Source organism: Microplitis mediator, chromosome 8 (assembly GCF_029852145.1).
Source record: "Microplitis mediator isolate UGA2020A chromosome 8, iyMicMedi2.1, whole genome shotgun sequence".
Taxonomy (NCBI): Eukaryota; Metazoa; Arthropoda; class Insecta; order Hymenoptera; family Braconidae; genus Microplitis; species Microplitis mediator.
This window is the reverse complement of record NC_079976.1, coordinates 9,689,546-9,713,504: the sequence shown is the minus strand read 5'-3', so window position 1 is coordinate 9,713,504 and position 23,959 is coordinate 9,689,546. Positions and strand designations below refer to the sequence as shown.

At 26.0% G+C, this 23,959-nt stretch overlaps 2 protein-coding genes across 5 annotated transcripts in view; one reads left to right on the top strand and one right to left on the bottom strand.

The window, feature by feature from the left end:
* Window positions 1–530: 530 nt before the first annotated feature.
* On the bottom strand, window positions 531–6,252 carry LOC130673349 (LHFPL tetraspan subfamily member 3 protein). The gene is made up of 6 exons (XM_057478333.1): window positions 5,878–6,252; window positions 5,514–5,746; window positions 4,835–5,029; window positions 3,012–3,099; window positions 1,025–1,179; window positions 531–949 (listed from the first exon to the last, which is right to left on the bottom strand). Exons 2-6 carry the CDS (start codon window positions 5,728–5,730, stop codon window positions 717–719), a joined length of 888 nt encoding a protein of 295 aa, XP_057334316.1. The 5' UTR covers window positions 5,731–5,746; window positions 5,878–6,252; the 3' UTR covers window positions 531–716.
* Window positions 6,253–8,623: 2,371 nt separating this feature from the next.
* Window positions 8,624–23,959, top strand: part of LOC130672838 (uncharacterized) — a 117,152-nt gene continuing 101,816 nt past the window's right edge. Inside the window, exon 1 of one of the 4 annotated variants that reach the window (XM_057477598.1) lies at window positions 8,624–8,762. The gene's annotated coding sequence lies outside the window, so the exon portion shown is untranslated. Of the gene's footprint in view, window positions 8,763–15,136; window positions 15,486–22,056; window positions 22,178–23,959 lie in introns of those variants that run through there. The other 3 variants (XM_057477596.1, XM_057477597.1, XM_057477599.1) reach the window with 3 other exon arrangements.

Genomic DNA, 23,959 nt, shown 5'->3' with positions numbered 1-23,959 from the left:
TATCAATAAAAAATTTTGTAGGATCAATATTTCTAAAGATATGACCATTTCAAGTACAGAAAATCCAAGTGTAAAAAATAAAAAAAATTTGATTGGCCGTAACTTTTAAATTATCGATCTTAGAGTAATTATCCTAAGGACTAAAATTATGGGAAATTAAATTTCCTTTCCAAGAACCTCCCATAAGTTGTATTTATCATATATTTAATCAGATATCGCTTATCAAAGTATGAGTGCAACCTTATGCGTCACTTAGATCTGACTTAGAATAGTTTATTAATTAAAATAATGAAACAATGTAATTAAATAATTGTATTAAATAATAAAAAAATTACCTAGTCAAAGTGATAATAATCATAAAAAGTTTTAGTTAAATTGTAATTGAAAAAAAAATTAATTTTAAATTTTCGCAGCATAAAATATAATGCGAGTTAATTAAATTTAAATTTATTTATTGTTGCTCCTTACACGACCCATTGTATGAGTTTACTTATTAATTAATAATTATAATTATAATAAAATTTTGTTAAAAAAAAAAAAAACAATCACTCGGATAAAAATATCCACCACCTAAATGCGAGACACTCAAATTTCTTAAATAAAAATTAAAAAATGTAAAACTTAAAATTAAGGTAACGTGAAAAAATAATAAATTTAAATTAAATTATGTATAAATCAGTCACAACAATTAATAATAACATAAATAATAAATTTGTTTAGAGTTGGAAATTTCTTTGCGAGTGACTGAGCGTATTTGTGGAGAGAGTGTGAACTGGATGAGGTCCACCGGGAGTGTAGAGACTGTGGTGAGAGTGAGATTTAGCGCGAGATAATTCGCTGTATCGATCTTGCTCTGGAGGTGCCACGAGCAAAACTGGCCGGAGTGAGAGAGATTTTCTGGAGCCTGCGACACTTTGGGCCTCGTTTACGTATCCAGGGTTAACTTCTCCTGTTAAGTTATGAGTATTTTATTATTTTTTTGAATATGTTGTTGGTGATAGTGGTAATTAATTTTGCTAATTACCTTTGTAGAGGGATCCGTTGTTGAATGGCTCGGCTTCAAGTCTCACGTGTCGGGAAGCGAGAATGAATGCAAGTGCGGCGAGAGTTACCGCATCTAGGGCTGCTATTGCTGCAAGAGGTATTGCCCATCTTATGGCGCAAGCACCAGGGACATATCTAAAAAATTAATAATTATAAGAGTAATGATATTGATGATAACGAGTAACCTGCAGTCAGTACACTGAAAAAAATCGGGAGTGAATACGGATTTTATTCCAATCCAAATTCACTCCGTCACTCGGAGCTCCGGAGTTAAAAAAAAAAAAACTCTGCATAAGGAATGAAAAAGGATTTTTTTATGAGCGAAGTGATTTCGGAGTGACGTGGATTTTATTTCAATCCGCATTCACTCGGGTCCGGAGTTTTAATACTTAAATTGATTTATAATTAATAGGAACAGTTTTTAATTAGAAACATAATTATTTTGGTAAATAATTGATTCAGATATTAATAATAAAACTTAAAATATTATGTTTTTAATTTATAAGATGTTTCAGTAACTCACTAAATTATAATTTAATATATATAATAGATAGTGAAAATATTAAATTATTGAATAGCTGTAGTAACATAGTTTTTATGGGAATATTTGATATTTTTGGACGAAATGAAATGTTATCTCGTGGTATGGTTGATGTGTCATACGACAGTTTGTGACTCAGTGGAATTATATTTGGGAAAATTTTATTATAAGCTGCTTGTAATTTTTAAAAATCATTTCGCGGGAATCGAAATTTCGAATGATTCGAGTTATTCGTAAGTTTTCGAATTATTTATAATTTTTCGAATAATTCAAATTTTTATCAGAAGTAAATAGAGCTTAGATTGGGTAAGAGCACCAGTACCCAGCCCCAAACCAGTAGCCAGCCTCCTCATGTTAAATTATATCTACATATATTTTGAGCCAATGTTAAAGTATATGACCGGCTAGCTACTGGTTAGGGGCTGGGTACTGGTGCTCTTATCCTACGAATCGACGAAAAAATTATGTTTGGTTACTTTAAAAACTAAGCACTCCATTAAATAAAAATTGAATATTTGAAAGCTGACCAAAATTTTCTCGATTCAAATCGAGTAATTTGAAAAGTTACAAATAATTCAAAAACTCACATAATTTGAAAAGTTACGAAGAATTTGAAAATATTCGAATAATACGAGAAGATTCAAATTATTCGAATAGTTCCGAATCAATAGAAAAATTTCAAATAATTCGAAGCTTTTCGAATAATTCGGAAATTCGCATTTTTGATTCGAAGTTCGAATCGAATAGATGTATTCGTTTCGATTCGATTCAAACCTAATTCGCATACCCCTGATAAAAACATTTTTTACCGCGAAATTTATATATATTCATAAATATGTATAAAATGTTAAAACATTGAACTAACAATTAAATAAAAACTCCTGAAACTATGAAATGGCACAAATTAAAGTCAGGTCCTTTTCACTGACACCAAATTATATTTTTCTAAATTTTATGATCATAGAGACATGCCATGGGTTAAATTTTTCGCATTCTCTCTTAATAATACAGATAATAGCTATATATATTGAGAGATATTTAGTGACAGAATAATTATAATATTAATCTATTTAAAGAAAATAAATACGATCGCCATTTTTTCCCGCGTAATTTAAATGTAATTCGAATTATATAAATAAATTTATTTGTCTCGATATTTTGAAATGAAAAAGAGTAGAAACTATTAAAAGGCACAAATTGAAGTCATGATCTCTTAACGATACCAAATTTGACAACATTAACTAACTCTATCAAAAAGATATCGTCGGAATAAAATTTTTCTCATTCTCTTAAGAACATAGATAATAAAAAATTTAATTAAAATTGAATTTAAATAAAATTTTTTATTACAATTTGAACTGTATATATTATAGTTTAGCCACAACTTTAATTTAAAAATATATAAAATATGAATAATAATTATTACCGAGATGCAGATGCTCCACAAACCGCTCGTACCATCGGCGAATCCCATCCCAGTGGATAGACACCGACACCCACAGCCATACAAATTGCTAAAGATAATATAATAATTCCATTATTATTATTATTATTATTATATACATATATATTGCAACAAAATAAAGCGATATAGGAAGTAACTCTTATTATAATTATTAATATTAAATTCACACGGTTGAATAAAAAACGAAACTTTGGCATTTAGATAGTGGGAAAAGAGGCGAAGTCTCAGTGAAAGGTACGGGTACAGCATATGGGTATGAGACGCCTAACTGTCTTTACATACAATTGCGGTAATTTTACACTATTTAGCTTTTATAAATACGTAATAGTTTTAATAATAATAATAATAATAATAATAATAATAATAATAATAATAATAATAATAATAATAATAATAATAATAATAATAATAAATTATGTATAGATCATCCTTACAAGTCGTACGTTTAAAATATTCAATCAATAATAATATTACTATTATTATTATTACTGTTCATTGAAAGAGTAATGACCTGATAAATTATTTAGCAAATTAAATTATTATTCAATTACTTTCACACGAGATTAAAAAAAAATGAATAATTTTTCTAGTAAATTGCATACACTAATAAGAGGATTTTATTATTGCTATTAAATTTAATTATTTGAAATTTATTTTTATAAGCTATCTTAAAAAAATAAAATATTTTTTATGATCTTGAAGTAAGCAGACAATTAGTAATTTTCAGATTTTTTTTTCAAGAAATCAATTACAAAAAAACAAAAACTAAAAATATGCACGTGTAAAAATTTAAAAAACTACAAGTGCAATTTTTTTAAATATTTTTTTTTTATAAGTGTTTAAAAAAAAATCTAAAAATTATTAGACCTCGGATAACTTCAGTATCATTATTTCTTAACGTTTTACAATTATATTTTATGGCTAATTAGTATTTATTTATTAACAGGTAACTAAATAATTATGATTGTCTAAAAAATATTTTGCTGTTTCAACTAAATATTTTTTTATATTCATTTTTTTTTCATTTAAATTGATAGAAGGCTACATAATTTCCACAATACTCATTAAATTATACTTGTACAATATATATATTATTTAGACAACAAATATGATATATATATTTAATAAATTACTAAAATAATAATAAATTATTTAAATAATCATTAATATAGTAAATGATAACAAGGATATTTTTTTATTTACTCTAAAGAATTTTTTACTGTTGGCCAAAACAAACATATCAAAGCTCATAAATTTACTTTACCAGCTAATAATCTACAAATAAAAATTTTTTGTCCAGTTAAATTTGAATAATTTGACTAAAATTTGCGTGACTTTAAACGTTCGAAATTTTATTTCTCATCGATATTTAATGTAAATAATAATTTTAAATGTTTTAATAATGATATAGACTGTACTCTCTATTCATAATGTTTTAATTAATCCTGATAAAAATATTTACCCACGTGGTCCGCAAACATTATGATAATTATCGGTTATTTAAATTAACAAGTTATCAAAACATATATATTTAATTTATCTGTTCACCCGCCTAATTAAATATTTAACACTTATAAATAAGTATTTATTGAATAATTCACTTAAATAAATGAATAATTTATTAATTTTATTTAATGTAAACAAATCCTTTTATCAGCGCACGTGATAAGAGTTCGCGGCTTAGTTTGATGGGTTGAAAATAATTAATACGAGTGTTAGTAATTAATTCTATATAATTTTATAAATATGTAAAGATAATTTTTGATATGTTTGTGATAAAATACCTGAGATCACTTGCATCCATCCGCAAATATAAAAAACGGTGGTACTTTGACAGAAGAAAAAAAGCAGCATTGCGCAAATTGACAGCAAGGAAATAACAACTGCAATGCCCACGAGAATGGTGCTGGCTTTAAATGGCACATTTGCGACTGTTGATAAATCATCTAGTCGTCCAATACATTCTTCACCTACTTCACCTTTTAATTACAAAAATTAAAAAAAAATTATTTATTTTACTAAGAACATTTTTTTTGCATCAGTATAAATTGTACTGAATTTTTTAAATAACTTCCGCTTCTATTCATCTTAGAAACTTGACCAGGAGCTCGTTTTTTTTTGTTATTAAATTCTCTACAAAAAATGTCTCAATAGTTTTCCTCATATTTTTGTTAGTTTCCAAAATAATTTAACTCAATGTTTGAAACTCAATTTGTCTTTTAAATTTTTCACGTAAGGCAAATCTTTCAAATGAATTATTTCTGCTTCTAATTATCTTATAAACTTGTCTAGGAGCTCATTTTTTTCGTAATTAAATTTACTATAAAAAATGTCTCATTAGTTTTTCTCATATTTTTATTAGTTTTCATAATATTTCAACTCAAAGCTCCAAAGCAGTAATTTTACATTCAAATTAAATTAACGCAACTCCATAATAATGACAATAAGTAACAATTTTCTCACCACTAGATCCGTAGCTACATCGTGACCAAAGTCCAAACCTCCCCGGATTCTCGTGCTCTAAATCTCCAAGCCACTCAGGTGTCACAAATGCAACCACTCCAATAATTGCATAACAAATAGTGAATATTCCCCACAGAACTGCTATTGCTTTTGAATTACGGACGTAATTAGATGCATACATATGTGAGGATTCAACATATTCTATTTTTGAGCCCATTGTTGTTATTTTTTTTCTATAAACAAAAAAAAAAATTGTTAATTTAAAAAATTTTGTACCAGACTTCAAATCATTAGAAAAAAAATTTTTTTTTTCAGAACTTGCTTATTCTAAACGTAATTGAAATCACCAGAATAAAATATTTACCTTCACAAAATGATGAGGATCAACATTTAATCCCAAGATGAAAAAAATTTTTAAACCATTTTTAAGTAAAGTGTAAAAAAAAAAAATTTGAATATGCGAAATCCGTCTTTTTATGACAGATGTTTTACAGAAGTACACGTTGCAAAGATACTAAATACACTAGTTAACATACATGAGAAACTCGACTCAAGATATCAAAATGGCTCCCGAGTAATGGGCAAGTGGTATAGGTGAAAGACGTATAATATAAGACAGGTAAAGGTAAAAGAGTAAAGAAGAGAGCAGACAGGAGAGGGGAGAGACGAGAGAGGGCCGAGATAGAATGGGCCTGAGGGACTGAAAGGTAACTGGCTCTACACACTGGGCCCCGAAGTTTACTACAGACTTGTGTTGCTTTGGACTACGGATTACAGAATGAGGACGATGGAGGGGTTTCACTCTCCATTGACTCTCTCTCTTCATTACTTTTTTGCTTACTCAATTTCATATTGTTTGTAATTTAAGTACTTTGTAATATAAATATATATATATATAACTGCTGATTAAAGTAATTCTTAATAAGTTAAAAAAAAGTCTTTGCGTAATTAATTACGGGGTTTAAAATAACAAATGACCCAATTATGGGCACAAGAAATTTAATTATTTATTTTTGAAATATTTAGTTTATAATTTACTTATATTTTTAAATAAATTTTAATTATATATTTTAATATATGAACTATAATAATTACATCAAGAGCTGAAGAAATTTAATAAAATGAAAAATTTTTACCTTTAATTTTATATTTATAGAGGATTGTATTTTTAAAAATATATCAAATTATATTAGAGACAATATATTTTACAGTATATGTAAAATTACATCACTTATAATTCTAAAAGAATTGTAAAATATATCACAATGTGCAAAATATATATTTTATTGATATATATATATCAATCTATATAAATAAATTATGGTATTTTGATATATATTGTTTTTCGTATTGTATAAAATATAATATAAAAATATGAACAATATATATGGTAATAATATATGATACTAAAATTTATTATTGCATATATTAATATATGTAGTGATATATTTTTTAAATCTATAATCATAATGCGGCAAAATTATAAATATTACTCGATATATCATAAAATATATGATATAATATTATTTTAAATTCAGGTTTCGACTAAATATATGTTTAAAATTTTAAATATGTGATTATATATATATATGTTTACTTTCAGTCGATAAAATAATTATTTAGTAGAAAATTACCATCCGTCGAAGATAAAAAAAATTTGAATCTACAAAAGTGTCGCCATATTGAATTCTTAAAAAAATCACAAGATGGCGTCGCGTGGCCTCTCGGAGTTGTTGTAAAAATTTTTGCTCCTCGTTTTAATTGTTTTTAATTAATAATTGTGTTTTAATTAATTAAAGTTTAATAAAATATAAGCAGTAATAATTATTTAGAAGCTTTATATACAACAAGTTTTATTAAAAGAGTCATTTTTAATTAAATATCAGCTAAAGTAGAACTGTGATAATTAAATACATTATTTTAAAAAAATCATTATTTACTTGGTTTTGTTGCTAATTATAATGTGAATATTAAATACTCATTAAATAGTTAATTAATTCAATTAAAATACGGAGGGAGTATTTTTTTTTTATTTTCGAAACGCGGGAAAATTTAAAGTTAGAAAGTTCAGTTAAATCTTTTTTTTTTTGAAATGTTATAAATCATTAAAATTAAATAATAATAATAAAGATAATTAGTGCAGTGATAAAAGTGTGAGAAAAAAAGTTTAAAAAGTGGTTGTGTATTTTCGAGTGAAGAGATGGCGCTGCCGTAAGAACTATTCAAAAATTTCAAGATGGCAGCGCGAGGCTTCTTGGCGTTGGTATAAAAAAATAGCACTTCTCATTTTTAATTACTTTTATCAAGTCATTAGCTTTTAAAAATTATAATTGATATTTATAATATCAGTACTAATTATTCTCAAGGTCTATGAATAATTATTTCGTTTGAAAGTTTTCATTTTTAATTAATTGTCAGCTGAATCAGTATTGCGACAATCGGATTTATATTTTAGATATTATTGACATTTTTTTTTTTATAAAAAAAATTATATTTAATTTTTCGTCGTAATCAATCGAAAAAAACAAATTCAATCGTTTACTCTATTGAAAAAAAATTAAAATACAGAGAAAGTCGAATTTTGAAATTTTGAAATTTAAAAACGCGGGATAATTTGAACGTGACGATTTTTAACTTCAGTGATAAATTTTTTAAAATAATGAGTTAACAAAGTGATAATAATTACAGTGTTAATAATAATAAGTGCAGTGAAAAAAGTGTAAAAGAAATTCAAAAATTTGGTTTATATTTTTTCGCGGGCAGGTGGCGCTGTCGCGGTATTTTTAAATATTTTCAAGATGGCAGCGCAAAACTTCTTAGCGTTTGTTAAAAAAAAATTTATCTATACATTTTTAAATGTTTTTTTGACCAGTCATTAACTTTTAAAAATAACAATCATTATTTTTTTTTATATTTGCCACAAAGCTTTACTTTTAAAAAATTCTTTTTTTTTTTTAAATGATATTTCATTTTTAACTAAAATCAAATTAAAAAATGCGACAGCTTCAAAAGTTTGCGTTGCCATTTTGAAATTAAAATTTTTTAATTAAAAAAAAAAGTGGGAAATATGATCAGTGATTAATTATTAATTTAAAAAAGTGTTTTTTAAAATTAATAAAGTTTAGTAAAGTGAGTGAATTTAAATGTAGTGTTTTTTAAATCGAAGCAGGAAAACTTTAGAATAAAAAAAAAAAGAAAGTGAGTTACGAATAATTGAAAAATAATGATCATCAAAGCGGAGAGTAAAAGGTAAAATTTATATAAATATATGATATAATATATAGTAATAAATAGTATTTAATTTAATCTACTAGAAGATTAAAAAAAATGATAGACTAAGTTTCTGCTCGTCAACGACTTATTTATTTTTGCATAGATTTTTTTTTTAACATTAAGCTAGAAAATATTAGTATACATATATACACTGATATATATGAGCTGGTATCACGCATCCTGTTAATGCAGACTTTAAAAACCTCTAGCCTTCTCACGTGAATAATCTAAAGTATAGAAATTCCTCAAGTCTCAGACATCACACTACATCTCCCGTAATTGCACTTACTGCGTTGGGAAATTAAATATCTTATAATGTTATAATGTTATAATACACCAAGGGTCACACTACTACTTACTACACACTACCGGTATATATAAACATATTAGACTAGACTTTATTGATTACAGGATACATTTAAATGTCTAACATCTTCATGTTTTAATTTTCCATCATCGCAGTCAAAAAAAAAAAAATTAAAAAATACCTTTTATTATTTAATGATAATAACGAAATTTTTTCTAAAGCTACGGGTAAAAGAATATTTTTAAATATTTAATAATAAAATTCTTCTTATACTTGGAATTAAATATTCTGGCTTCGGTTTGAAGAATAAAAAAAAAATATATTATATATGAAAAGTTTATTCAGAAAATTAAGTTTTATATTAAAAATATTCTTATATATTTTTTATTAAACTAGTTAATATGAGTTTTGATTAATAGTTTTTTTTAATTTTTTAATGACATTGGGTGCTATTATGACTTTAGACCATTTTCAAATTTTTTTAGGGTTCTTTTATTCTAAGATAAATTTTAATAACTCTTAGTCGTTTTTCCACGACAGGGTTAAAATGTCACCGCATGACTCCACGACATTTCCCTGATTAAACAACTGAATTCGATCGAATTAAACAGAATTTAATTTTTAATTCTATATAATTTAGATAAATTCTGTTAATTCGGTACCAAACTTAAAAAATAATTCTGTCTGATTCGGCAGTAAAACCAGAATTTATCCAAATTGAAACAAATTGAAATAATTCTATTCTGTTTAATTCGAAAATAATCCTCGAATTTCCGGTTCTGACTCCGAATTAAACCGAATTGAAGCCAATTCAAAAATTTTAAATCGGTTTTATTTTGTTTAATTCGAAAATAATCCTTGAATTCTTTTAAATTCTGTCTTACCGAACCCATACGAAAAAAATATATATCCGGATATATCCGGGCCAATCTGCATAAATGAGACATACATTTTTATATATGTCGTTTATATGTAGATTGGCCGGGATATATCCGGGATATATCCGGATATATATTTTTTTCGTATGAGAATTTAACAGAATATAACAGAATTGAGCAGAATTAAAATTTTTAATTCGGTCGGATCAGGGTTTGCCTGCTTAATCAGGGTTTACAGACGTCTGTCATTCAAGGGTTTAATTAAAATTCAAATAAATGTTTTTAGTGAAATATATTTTTTTTTTTCAGTTTAAAAAATTTTACTCCATTTTAGTTTTTTAATCCGGGAATTTTTGTTTCGCGACTTTACTCCGTGTAATTCAGCCGAAATTAGAATTTAGAATTTTTGAAATATTTGAATTTGACGTTAATTTGAATTTTGAAGAGTAGTTTTGATTCGAATATTAATTTTTGACGATACCTCAAAAATATTGGAAATACTAATGATTCTAAATTCGCATTTTTAAGCTTAAAAAAAATGTCATCATACGATAATTTGATCCAAAGTTATGACCTTCGACACCAGAATAAATTAGTCTTGGAATAGAAAAGATAAAAAAATTCGTATTAAAAATAATTATTATATTGTAATATTAATTTAAGGTAGGTTGATAATTAATAGTAATAATAATAGTCCCGTTATAGGCGTGAGGTTATAAAAGGTATGAAGAGAGAAAGAATAAGTTCGTAAGGGTTAAAACGGCACTATCGGAATGGAAGTACGGTATGAGCGGATGATCTTGTATTTATACAAAAGACACTCGTAGATATAGTTACATATGTATATAATATATACGTATATATGTATATGTATATATATATATATTAAAGCGAGAAAAGAGAGATGAAGATCAAGGTGAAGACCTCGTGCATGTTTAACAGTCATTAATCAACATGATGCAGCCCCATCACTATAAATTCCGTTAGACTGCACAAATTGTCCTCTAGTTACATATTACACTGTTGTACTTATACTGTATAACCATCAACATCCTCATTGCTTAGCTATTAAATTGACATTATAAGTAATGAATTTTATCATAAAAATTTTGATACAAAAAAAATTCAATGAATTTTTTTTAACATTTTTAATTTCTATCTCTAATTATCTTACCCCCTTGATCTGGTATCCATTTTCATTGCCAGTAAATTTCCCATAAAAAAAGTCTTTCAAGTTTTTTTGATATTTTGATTAGTTTCAAAATTTTTCGAGCCCTAAATCATAAAGTGAATTTTATTCAATTTCATCTTAAGACTAATTTTCCAAATTAATTATCTCCGGTTATAATTATCGTAATTACTCAGTCAAGGGCTCGAAATTTTTTTTTTTAATTATCTACAAAAAATGTATTATTAAATTTTACTGTAATTTTATTATTTTCAAAGATACTGGAGGTCAAAGCGCTGGAAAAGTAACGGGAGTAATTTTTAGTAAAAAATACTTTTATGTGAATAATTAATAAATTTAAAAATAAAATTATTTAAAGCAATTTAGCATTGATAGATGGTAGACAAGGTTATTCTACAAGCGTAGATCAAATAGTATGTAGATACTCCCACAATGTAATAAAAAGAGATAAAAATATGGAGAATGCATGGTAAGATACAACATACATATGATTAATGTCGTGTTCATTGAAACATTGTTACAATTTAGACTTCCGCAATTTAAATTTATTGGTACTCAATGTAATGATACTTAATATATTTAATAGTTTGTTTAATATTAAATATAAATAGTTTGAAATTTACTTGATTTTAAATTTAAATTTAAATTTGAATTTGCCGCGAAAAAAAAAATTGTAAAGAAATTTATTGCAATTTAAATTCAAATTTGAATTTGCCGCGAAAAATAATGTGTAAAAAAATTTATTTCAATTTAAATTCAAATTTGAATAAAAAACTGAATTAGAGTTGAAAAATGCAAATAACGAAAGTATAAATATATAATTTGAGATAATGTGTTACGTAAAAAGAGGAAGCGTGTCATATAATATGCGTTAATTATCTTAGAAGATAGTGAGTACTTATAGTTAGTTAATAATCGATGTAATTGAATTTAACAATTTATTAACAACATACACATGCACGCAATGGGTGTAATATGTGTAATGATAATCGTGAGATAAGCGTACACAAGATTCAAATGTTAGATAATTCTAAATGTGAGAGTCCACAGACGATAACACGCCGTCTAATATGTTCGGTTTATATTTAATGATATTAATAATTATCATTATTATTTTTATTTTTTACGTGAGAAAATTTTAGTGTAAGTAACAGTAGCAAAATCAGGTTTAGTACACGATAATAATTCAAAACTTGTAAATCAAAATGTGAATCGATTTATAAAAAAATATGAATCGATATCTTTAACTGACAACCGATATCTCGAATCATAAATTTCGATACCGAGTTTGAATCGAGATATCAAAGTTCAAATATCCGTCTTTATATCTCACTTTAAATCGATGTTTAAAAATCGATATATTATAAATGGACCTATCGGATCATAAATATCTGTTTGATTTTTTTTTACTTTACATAAAATCTAAAATATCGATACATTGACCTTACAATCGATATATCGAATCATAAAATCGTCTCGATTTTTGAATCTTTATATCGAATATCAATGACCCCTTACTTTAAATTAAAATATTGAAAATAATAAATTGATTTATTGAAAATCAATATCGATGTTTTTTTTAATCATAAAAATCGATAGCTCGAAGTGTTAATTATTATGATAACAAACATCATTGTCTTCAATCATATAAATTATTACATTGATTGTTAAATCAATATATCGACAATCGATATCGATTTTTATTTCAATATCTGAAAATTTTTATCCTGAATAAATATTAGTGTCCTCCATTTTAAGTCAATATATCGGAATGAAAAAATCGATATCTCTAATTTTGATCCCTTATCTCAAATATTGTTGACCTCAGCTTCAAATCAATACATCGATTATCAAAAATCAATAAATCGGTATCGACTTTTTTCTAATCATTAAAAATCTTAACTAAACAGCAAACACTAAACAAAAAAACATGTTTATAATTTTTCACATACACCTAAGACCAGAGCATCCAATGCCACAAACTCCTTTCTTCTCGACGTAACTATTCAATTCCACGGTCGATCATAAATCATCCGCGGGCATGTATGCATCTACATACATCTTCTTAAATGTACACCGATAAAACGTTTTACGTCGTAGCCTAAATATCCTCGATTATCCTCTCAGGAAGTGATCCGACGTCTTATCGTTGAGAAAATTGTCCGTGGAAATTGCTTCTTGTTTATTTTATATATATTTTTTTTTTATTTATACAGTCTGTAGTCTACAGTTCCAGTCTCTAGACTCTTCGCTCTAGACTCTACAATCTACAATTTAAAATTTACATAGTTTAATTTACAAAAAATATAAAAATTAATTTTTTTGTCTCGTGAAAGTCGAAAAAATCTCTCCTTTACTAAAAAAAAAAAATAACAAAAAAACTTTCTCTAGATTCTAGAGAAAAATAAAAAATAATTTAATAGTCTGCATTCATGTCCCGAGTTAATATTTTTTATTTAACATAATAAGGGTAATGACTCACTTAATAATTTTTTAGAATAAATTGACGGTTAACACGCGATATGCTTTTACTTTTTTGTTGATAATTTTTTCATATTTTTATTTTTTTAATTTTTTCTGTTGAAAAAATTTTTTTTTTAAATCATGAGAGTAGATAGACATGATGCGGGTTGAAGGAACGAAAATTGTTGGTTCTCCTCAATATAAGGGGAGTGTTTGTGTACCTCACGCCCCCGTAACGGTCAAAACAATTTCCATAATTATCTCACGGAATAACCAAACACGGAAGTGATCTTGTGATGTTGTAGATTCGCGATAAAACAATTGTTTTTATTCTTACCTATTTTATTATACGGCACTGCTACTGTTGTTCTACTATATAATAGCATTGATCTTTAAACTTCAACTCAATTTACATTTTCATTTTCATATTATACATAAATCATAATAAATTAAAAAATTCAAATAATTTTTTTTTGTCAAGATCCTGATGGAATATTTTATTAATTTTTAGCCATAACTCACTTCCCGTTTATTTTATGACAAAAATATATGAGACCTTTTTTGTAGGACATTAAATTTGCTATTTAATCATATCTTTTAATATTGAGAAATATTAATTAGTTCATTAATTACAGCAGTTGAAAATAAAAATCAGTAGTAAAATTATTTGAAATTTATTTTTAATAAGATTTTTTAAAAATATCTTACTTCCGGTTAGTTTTAGGAGAAAATTTAATCGGACCCTTTTTGTAGAGCATTAATTTGCTTATTCAACAATGTCCTTAAAAATGAAAAAATATTAATTAGTTCATTTAATTACAGCAATAAAAATAAAAATTGGTACTAAAATTATTTGAAATTTATTTTCAATAGGATTTTTTTAAAATATCTTACTTCCGGTTAGTTTTAGGAGAAAATTTAATCAGACCTTTTTTGTAGAGCATTAATTTTCTTATTCAACAATGCCCTTAAACATTGAAAAATATTATTTAGTTTATTAATTACAGCAATGGAAATAAAAATCGCCAGTAAAATTGTCTAAAATTTATTTTTAACTCGAATATTTAAAAATATTTTATTTTCGGTTGGTTTTAGAATAAGAATTGATCAGACCTTGATTGTAGAGTATCAAACTTCATTTTTAAAAATGTCCTTAAATATAAAAAAAAACTGATTGGTTTATTAATCCTAGCAGTTTCAAATTTTAAAAATAAAAAATGAACTTTTTCATTTATAAAAAAACTTCACATCCGGTCTGTCTCCTTAACAAAACATCCATTTTACTTGATACCACCTCCCCATCCCCTATTCTCAAAAAATCCATAACTTCCCACCCTTTTAAACCCCTTAATTACCAATCCACGTATTTTTAAGTAGTATAAACAAAAAAAAAGTAGAATAACTAAATGTACCGCGACAAGTCCTGTATTGTATACCGATCTTTCCCGAGCTCAACCGTACCTACCCGAAGCAGGAGCCGGTTGTCCGGTTGCGCTGCTCGGCTCCGATCACTCGAACCAGTGTCGCGTCAGTCGTCGGCCGAACAGGTCACCGGTCTCGCTTCATACGCGAGTCAGACTAACCCGGATCGAATCCCCACGGGGGATTTTTTATTAATTTTTTTTTATTTTCCTTAAAAAAATTAGCCAAGTTCATTCTAATCAATTCTTTCATTTTTTTATCCTCTAATTAAATTATTAATTTAGTTTAAAAAGTGTGTTAAGTGCATTGAACATTTTTATTATTATTAAAAGGATAATCATCGCTCTATCGGTGAGTGTTTACTAAGTGATTTAATTTTTTTTTTTCTTGTGCTTTGATTTTTATTATTATCACTACTATTAATTATAATGATGATAAAGGTACTATTGTTATTATTAATACTATTATTATTAAATACATATATATTTTTTTATTATTATTACTATAGTGATATAGTACAGGATAATATTAAGTGAAGTGTGTAAGGCTTCAGTAGATTCTCTGGATGGTTTACGTACTTTTGACATTCGAGACGGTGGTTCAAGGACGTAGACGTGCGAGGTCCGTGACTTTATATATATATATATATATATATATATATATATATATATATATATATATATATATATATGTTCGATGTACACGAATAGGTATATAGGAGTAAGTAAAGTAAGAGCAACAACCACGAGAACGCACAACTACTTTACTATTCGCGGTCGTTGCTCTAAAATGCAAAACTCTTGACCTTCAGATTTTCATTACAAAAATAAAGCCTTTTTTTAAAACCCTTCTTGAAAGTATTAAGGGGATCAAAAATTGGTAATTTAAAAAATTATAATTCTTAGTTTTTAAAAAAATTTTGGCACGAAAATTGATTATGCTCCAAAATGGAGTAATGCAAAGGTATTGGTCAGTAGTGATTTCAGAAAAAAAGGTTTTGCAAAGATTTTAATCGGCTACAAAAAAGGTTTGGAAGTGTATGTTGATAAAATTGATAGTTTAGAAGATAGGAAGATTTAAAGTTTTGGAGCCTTTTTAAATTTGCAGATTTTGTGAAAATTTTTTTTTTGAGTTTTGATTCTGACGTCTGAAGAATTAAATTTAGCGATTTTTTAGTGAGGATGTTTTTTATAGATCGTTAAATTTACTACAAAAATAGGGTCTTTAGTTTTTTCTGTAGGGTGAACGGTATAGGAGATATAGAGATTCAAAGTTTTAGGGAAAAATACATGAGGGTAATAGAGAAGACAAAAAATAATTTTTTAATTACATATGAAAAAATTTATTAATTAAAATCAAAAAATTTGAAAAAATGCATGCACTAATTTTTGAATTGTCTAATAGTGCATTTTTTCATTTTTATTTTATAAACATTTTATTTGCTTATTTCAAAGGTTTAAAAATTGTCAGATCTTCGCTAACTTTATTGTCTTCATAATTTTGTATTGAAAAAAATTTTTATTTTATTGATAGTTTAATTTATATAAAAAAAAAAGTACAGATTCTATTATACATTCAATGCTCAACAAAAAATGTCTAGTACAAGCCTATAAAATGGGTATTTAGAAAGTAACAGCCTGTTAAAATGAAAAAATAATTTTATTATCAAAAAATGTTATAACTATTCATATATATTTAATATTCTTATATTTATCTGACACAATAATTGTAGGTACATGACAAGTAGTTCTATAAATAATTGTATAACAAAAATTATTTTAACAAATCCAACAATTAAACCACTCGCACGCTTGACTTCCTAACGAGCTTACAACTTCTATCGATCAATTTCTCTTCAATTACTTTTTATTGCACTAATTACATGTTAATATATCTAATAATCTTATCAACTACCACTCTCTTAAAAAAAAATGATACTGAAGTCAGCCAACGTCTAATAATTTTTGGACTTTTTTTAAAGCTATAAATTATAAAAAATAAAATATTTAAAAAAATTGCACCTACAGCTTTTTTAATTTTCTACATGTGCATATTTTCAGTTTTTATTTTTTTCTTAATTGAGTTGTTTGAAAAAAAATCCGAAAATTTTCAACTGTCGTTAACTTCAAGATCATTGAAAAAAATAATTTTTTTTAGCAGTAAAACATTTTTTTTTAAATTATTAATTTCAAATTTAAATATAGTGTTGGTGGGACTCATTTAACGCGGCATCTATTGTTGGACAATTTGCTAGAAGTTTAAAAAATCGGAAAAATTTTTTTTATGAAATTAATTTAAATCAATAAAAAATAATAAAAAAATTTTATTGGTTATGATAACTGTAATTACGTCATTACATGCAATTGTAAATAATTTCTACAATTTTATATACGTGATACTATTCTTGGCCTTAATAATCTACATTTAAATCTAATAGTAAAAATTAATAAATAGTCTAAAGGTTCTTTTATTAGTATTATTATTAAATTGAATTGATGGTTTTTTTTTCTTCTTCTTAAAAATAGTTATTATTTTTTTTTTTTTCATGAGAGTTCTCGTGGATCTGTATCCAGTTTATAACACAATATAGGCAAAAAAAATAATTAACGGGTTTTTGAGTTTAATTGTCAAGTGAGAATCGTCACGTGTTCTCAATAAACCGTGACACGGTGACCGATTAACTCTTTTTCTTTTCACCGAATTTTATTCAAGTCTTTTATTGTCGCGTTTATTGTTGCGATTTTTTTTTTTTTTTTTTTTTTATTATTAAAAGTAAATTTGAGTTTTTATTTTTTAAAATCTGGGTTATGTTCAATTCAAGACTTAAATATTCACTCTCAGAAATTAATTATTTAAAATTTGTCGTTGACAGAATTTTGACCAAAGATCTGATCTTCACAATTAACTTATCAAAATTTTTTTATATCTATTAGTTTCAAAATCAGGAGTTAAATAATTCTGTCACAAAAATCTATAACTGAATTTATTCATCGCTTAAAAAAATTTAATGTCTTAGTACTGATCGGGTATCAATTGATAGAAAATGTAAATTGTACTTAAAGTTTTAATTTTTGAAAAAAAAATTTCGTACAATTTTTCGTCAGTCCATTTCCATATCATGAATTTTTGGAATAAAATCTAAAAAAAATAGAAATTTTAAATTTTAAGTAAAAATTTTGATCTCAAAAATAATAAATAGTGAAATAAAAAAGTAATAAAATTGATATCTTTGGTAATTAATAAACCAGATGATTAATATGAATATACATATATATTTATATATATGTATATAAAATATATGAGTTACTTTTTTAAGAAATTAATATGGAGGTGGTCTGAACAGAAAAACGACTGACGGGTTTCGTATCCTTTACCTCTACAATATATATATATATATATATATATATATATATATATATATATATATATATATATATATATATATATATACATATATACATATGATATGTGGGTATTAGTCACATCTGTCCGACAGACGCTTTGTTATCCTTCCAAGCTTCTTTTCATTTTTATTATTATTATTATCATTATTACATATATGTATATATGTATTTGTGTATATACAACCCTAGCAGTATTTCTTAAAACCTTTAAAATTTATATAATAATATATATTAAAATAAAATATAGTAAAAAAATTTTTTTATTAAATTCAAACCACAAAATATTCAAATTGTACTAAAATTTTTTTTTATTTGTAAAAAAAAAAAATTAATAAACATTTTATGGTAATTTCACATTTTATGATTTACGCCTTAACTTTTATTTTTTATGGTGGAACAATTGTTGCCTCAAGTTAAACTTTTACTGCCTGAGTACTACAGTATGCACGCATTTTATGCGTTTCTTGTTCCGAATGTACTCACACTTGAGTTAATACTTTGGTTTTAGTCTTAAAGTTTGTAGGTTTCGAGTTCTGTTGCTACTGTTGTTTAACCTTTTTTCCGATGCAAAATATCGGGGTACTTATTTCCTTGAGTAATTTTATGCGCGGACGTGATTTATTTGGGAGATGCGCGGAAAGTTTTAGTAGAAATTTCGTATTCTGTGGGTCAATTTTTAGAAAGTTTTAGGTCATTTCATGTAAAATATTATATTCTAAATGATGCAAACAGTCAATTTGGTTGAAAAAATTTATTTAACAGTCCAATTTTTGATTAATTATCAGTACATGAAAAATTTCCAATTTTGAATTTATTTTCATTGATTAATAAAAATGCATTTTATGGATGTTTTTGAAAAAATATCATAGATCATTTTACGTCAAATTTAATACTCTAGACGCTACACCAAATCGATTTTGTCAAAAAAATTTATTTAATAGTCCAATTTTCAATTAATTGTCATAAAATGAAAAATTTCCATTTCAAAATTTATTTTTATTGATTTATGAAAACGCGTTCTGTGGAACTTATTGAAAAAAGTTGTAGATCATTTCACGTAAAATTTAATATTCTAGACAATACACTTGGTCGATTTAGTTGGAAAATTTAATTGAATAGTCCAATTGTCGATTAATTGTTACAAAATGAAAAGTTGCCATTTCAAAATTTATTTTTATTGATTTATGAAAACGCGTTCTGTGGAACTTATTGAAAAAAGTTGTAGATCATTTCACGTAAAATTTAATATTCTAGACAATACACTTGGTCGATTTAGTTGGAAAATTTAATTGAATAGTCCAATTGTCGATTAATTGTTACAAAATGAAAAGTTGCCATTTCAAAATTTATTTTTATTGATTAATAAAAATGCTGTCGGTGGAACTTATTGAAAATAATTGTAGGTCACTTTACGTAGAATTTAATATTCTAGACAATGCACTTGGTCGATTTAGTTGGAAAATATAATTTAATAGTCCAATTGTCGATTAATTACCAAAAATTAAAAATTTTGAATTTCAAAACTACTTTTTCCCGATGTATAAAACTACTTTCCGTGGGTCAATTTAGAAAAAAAATCGCCGTCCAATTTACACAGAATTTAATGAACTAGAAGCCAGAGAAATGTAATTTCATAAAAAAACTTTATTTTCTAGTTAAATTGTCAATTAATTACCGAAAAAACTAAAAAATGAGTCATCAACTTTCTCAACAATTTTTTAAAAATTAAAAAAAGTAAAATCTGGTCATAAACATGACATAAAAAAATGAGTAGCCCATTACACAAAATTAATTATTCCATAAAACATTAAAAATATAATAAAATATGAAATATCTTAAGGTTAATAAGAAAGTGCACTCGATTTCTCACTCTCGTGGGAAGCAATAAAAAAAAAGCATAAAATAAACCGTTCGATATAATTACTCTCTATACTCGGAATAAATTACTCAAAGGCCATGGGCTAATGCATAAAGGGTAGCTTAACTATTTTTCATTAATATAATTAAAAATATTAACCATAAGCTGTAATTAAAAATAAAAATTTTGACCTTTTGATTTGAAGATGAAATAAATTAATAAGAGTAATTAGACAATTCACCTTTTTGTGTTTTTTACTTAGTAACAATTAATCATGTGACACGATTAATATATATTAGAGACATTAAAAACGGTACTTGCATACGTATATAATTATTTATAAATCATGTTCTCGTATAAATAATGTACATTATGAGGATTCTCACTTCTCACAGCTGTCTAGTTTCAACTTTTAAGAGATTTAATACTTTAAACATTTACAAATGCCACGAATTATCAGCCTTAGGCATTTTTAGTTTATTAAACTCTACACTTTGTACTACTTATTACATATAATATACAAGTACTAGATAATACCAATTTAATACATAAAAGTCTATAACATTCATCATTTCTTTTCATTAAACTTAAAATTTTTTACATTTTATTGACCTACAATTTTATTTCGGTACGAGAATTTCAAGCAAAAACTATTTGGAAAATAAAAAAAGTAATGAATTTAAATAAAATCGATTTTTAAAAAAAAAATATATAGATCTGGATAAAAAAAATTTAGACTGTCCTAATAAATTTCAATGTCAAGAAATTCGTATCTAAAAATAATGTACCTTGAATTCTTAAGCCTATGAGCAATAAAAATTCACGGTCGGAAGTCTATCTTTGATCTCAATTGTCTTTTTTATATTAAATAAATTTATACAAACATGGATAAACTTTTTTTTATTTACACTTATTTTTATTAGTTTACAATTCATAAGTAGAAATTTAAAACAAATAACGTATGATGTAATGATAAAAAAAAAATTTTTTCATCCCAATCATCAATTCAAATTTTTTAGATCAATCAGTAGTTTATCTTTCGAAATTTCGATTTTACACAAAAATGAACCGATAAAATTTTTAGAAGATTTAATGGGCTACAAAAAAAGTCTTTATATCCAAATTTATAAACTAAAAATATATATATATGTTCAATAAAAAAATAATTTTAGAATATAAAAAATATCAATAAATGCCAAAAATGATTTTTTTCATTTGTATGACAAATATCATTTAATAAGCGAACTTTAAAATTTATTTAACCCGTAGCAGCCACACGGGGTAACTAGTTACCCTAGGTTCAGAAAAAATATAATTAGAGGTCTGAAACCTTTGAATTGATACGACATTTGACATTACATAGGAAGCCGGAAAACTTGTCACATATATGATGATTTTTTAGAACGCCATCTATTAGTTGACTGATAAAAATCATTAGAAATGTTGAAGCTCTTCAACAAACATGAAACAAGCGGTTAGAAGTCTTAGAACACCCATATGTCTTGTACAACTAGGTTTGTCAGCGTGGGGTATGAGTTACCCAAGTGGCCGCTATGTGCCCTGACTGAGGAATGGCCAGTAAGGGTTAAAGGCTGGTGTTAAAAATCGGGAGTGAATTCAGATAAAATACGAAATTTTATTTCAATCGAAGTCTCTCGAAGTTCCAGAGTATAAAAAAAATCACTTCGCATACTGAGCCAATAGGGAGTTTTTTTTCAGATGAGTGATTTCGGAGTGACGTAGATTTTATTTCCGTCCGCATCTACTCCAATCCGGAATTTTAATGTTAAAATAAACTTCTCTTTTAGTGAATTTCACTCTAAAGGGATTAAATAAAAAAGAACAAATCCGAATTTAATCCGCGTTCTCCGTAAGTTTTTTACGTTGTGTAGTAAGAGAATTTTTTTTTTTCTTAATGAATGCTAAATAATTTTAAATAGAGAGCAAAAAAAATGGTGCTGCAAAATTATGCATGTATATATATATACATATATATTAGCGGAAGTAGGTTATTGTGGTGTAATGTTGCGTAATGAAATTTTTTAAACTCATAATATATATATATAATGAACAAAGTAGTATAGAGTTAAACCTAGATCTAAGTCTAGTGATATCTGACTCTAGACTTAACGTTACATTTAATATAATGTAACGATGAGAGAAAGTAGTTAGAGTTGTTATTGTTGTTGTTATAGTTGTATTTCCGCTCTGCTAAATTCAAGGTTAAACTAATTGTCAGTGGTTGAGCTATAACACTATTAAATATGTGTCTCATCTTTTTTCCCTTTCGTTGGTTAATAATATTATGAAATGAGTAAACCGCTTGAGATATAAAAGTTCTAATTGGTAAATGGGTCAGTGTAATAATTATAAAAGTGAGTCTGCAAAAGCATAATTGAAGTAAATCGAAAGAGAGAGAGAATAATAATCAATAACTGGACTCAAGTTCTTTAGTAGTAACAACGACCCAGTTATTGCGTGTCTACCTGAATGTTATCTCGCATGGTCATCGTGATAGCGATTTGCCATCCTATTTCCTACTATACCACTTTACTTGTTATATTTAATTTTATAAACGTATAGTTTAATATTTATATCATCAAAATTTCGTTTTTTTTTCTTCAATATTTTTTATAATTTTTTTTGTACGTCGAAATTTAAATTTGACTGTCAGAAAATTTTACTCTAATCATTGATCCATTGATTGAAATCAATACATTGATTCCAAAATTTCAATATCGATTAAAAGTCAATAATTCTAGAAAAAAATTTAAAAAAAAAAATAAATAAATCTTATAGACTTTGATAATAAATATGACCTGAATGATTCATTTTTTCTATTAATCGATCAAAAGGTAACTCGTACCAGATACCAGATATATATCTGAGTCACACAATAAAATATATATAATCGATTGAACGATTTTGTAATTGGAGCGAAACCCTCCGTTGTCTTATTCTTTATCTTTATATTTTTAAAAATAAAAATAAAAATATTAACCGTCTGTTCATCACAACAACATCTCGCCTCCATTTATATGTATACATACAATATACATATATAAATCTATACAAAGCACTAATATAACTAAAGAAAGATAATAAAGCAACCGTTGCCTTACTTTCTAAGATAAATACTTAGTGTTTCCCATAATAACGCTCGGACGAGTCGTGAATCTTTGGATCTCCTCTCGCGGTATCCTCTTGCGAGACGGCGATACCACCAATACATACAATACAGTCCAGTATACACGGCTTTAAAATACATACCAGACTTGTATCGTCCTCGACCATCCGGTAGGTTGGACCTTGAAGAAAGTTGTCACCTGAGATTGCGGATTCTTCGGTTCGTCCAACGAGCCGTGATGTCTACACTCGAACCCTCAAACCTTTATTATATCCTCCTTCATTCTTATTTTTATTTTTTTTTCAACGATAAATTAACTCAGGACTTTCTCTTTGTAATTTTCACGACAAACCGATAGCTTTTTTTTCTGTCTCAACTGTTTGAATAGTTATTTTACGATTGTAAATTCTTCGCGTACGAATTTACGAATTTTTAAACAGACACGTATGCGCAGTTCTCAGAAATAATAAAAAATATTTGAGCAATACCCAAAAACATATATATCGAGTTCAAAATTACGATTAG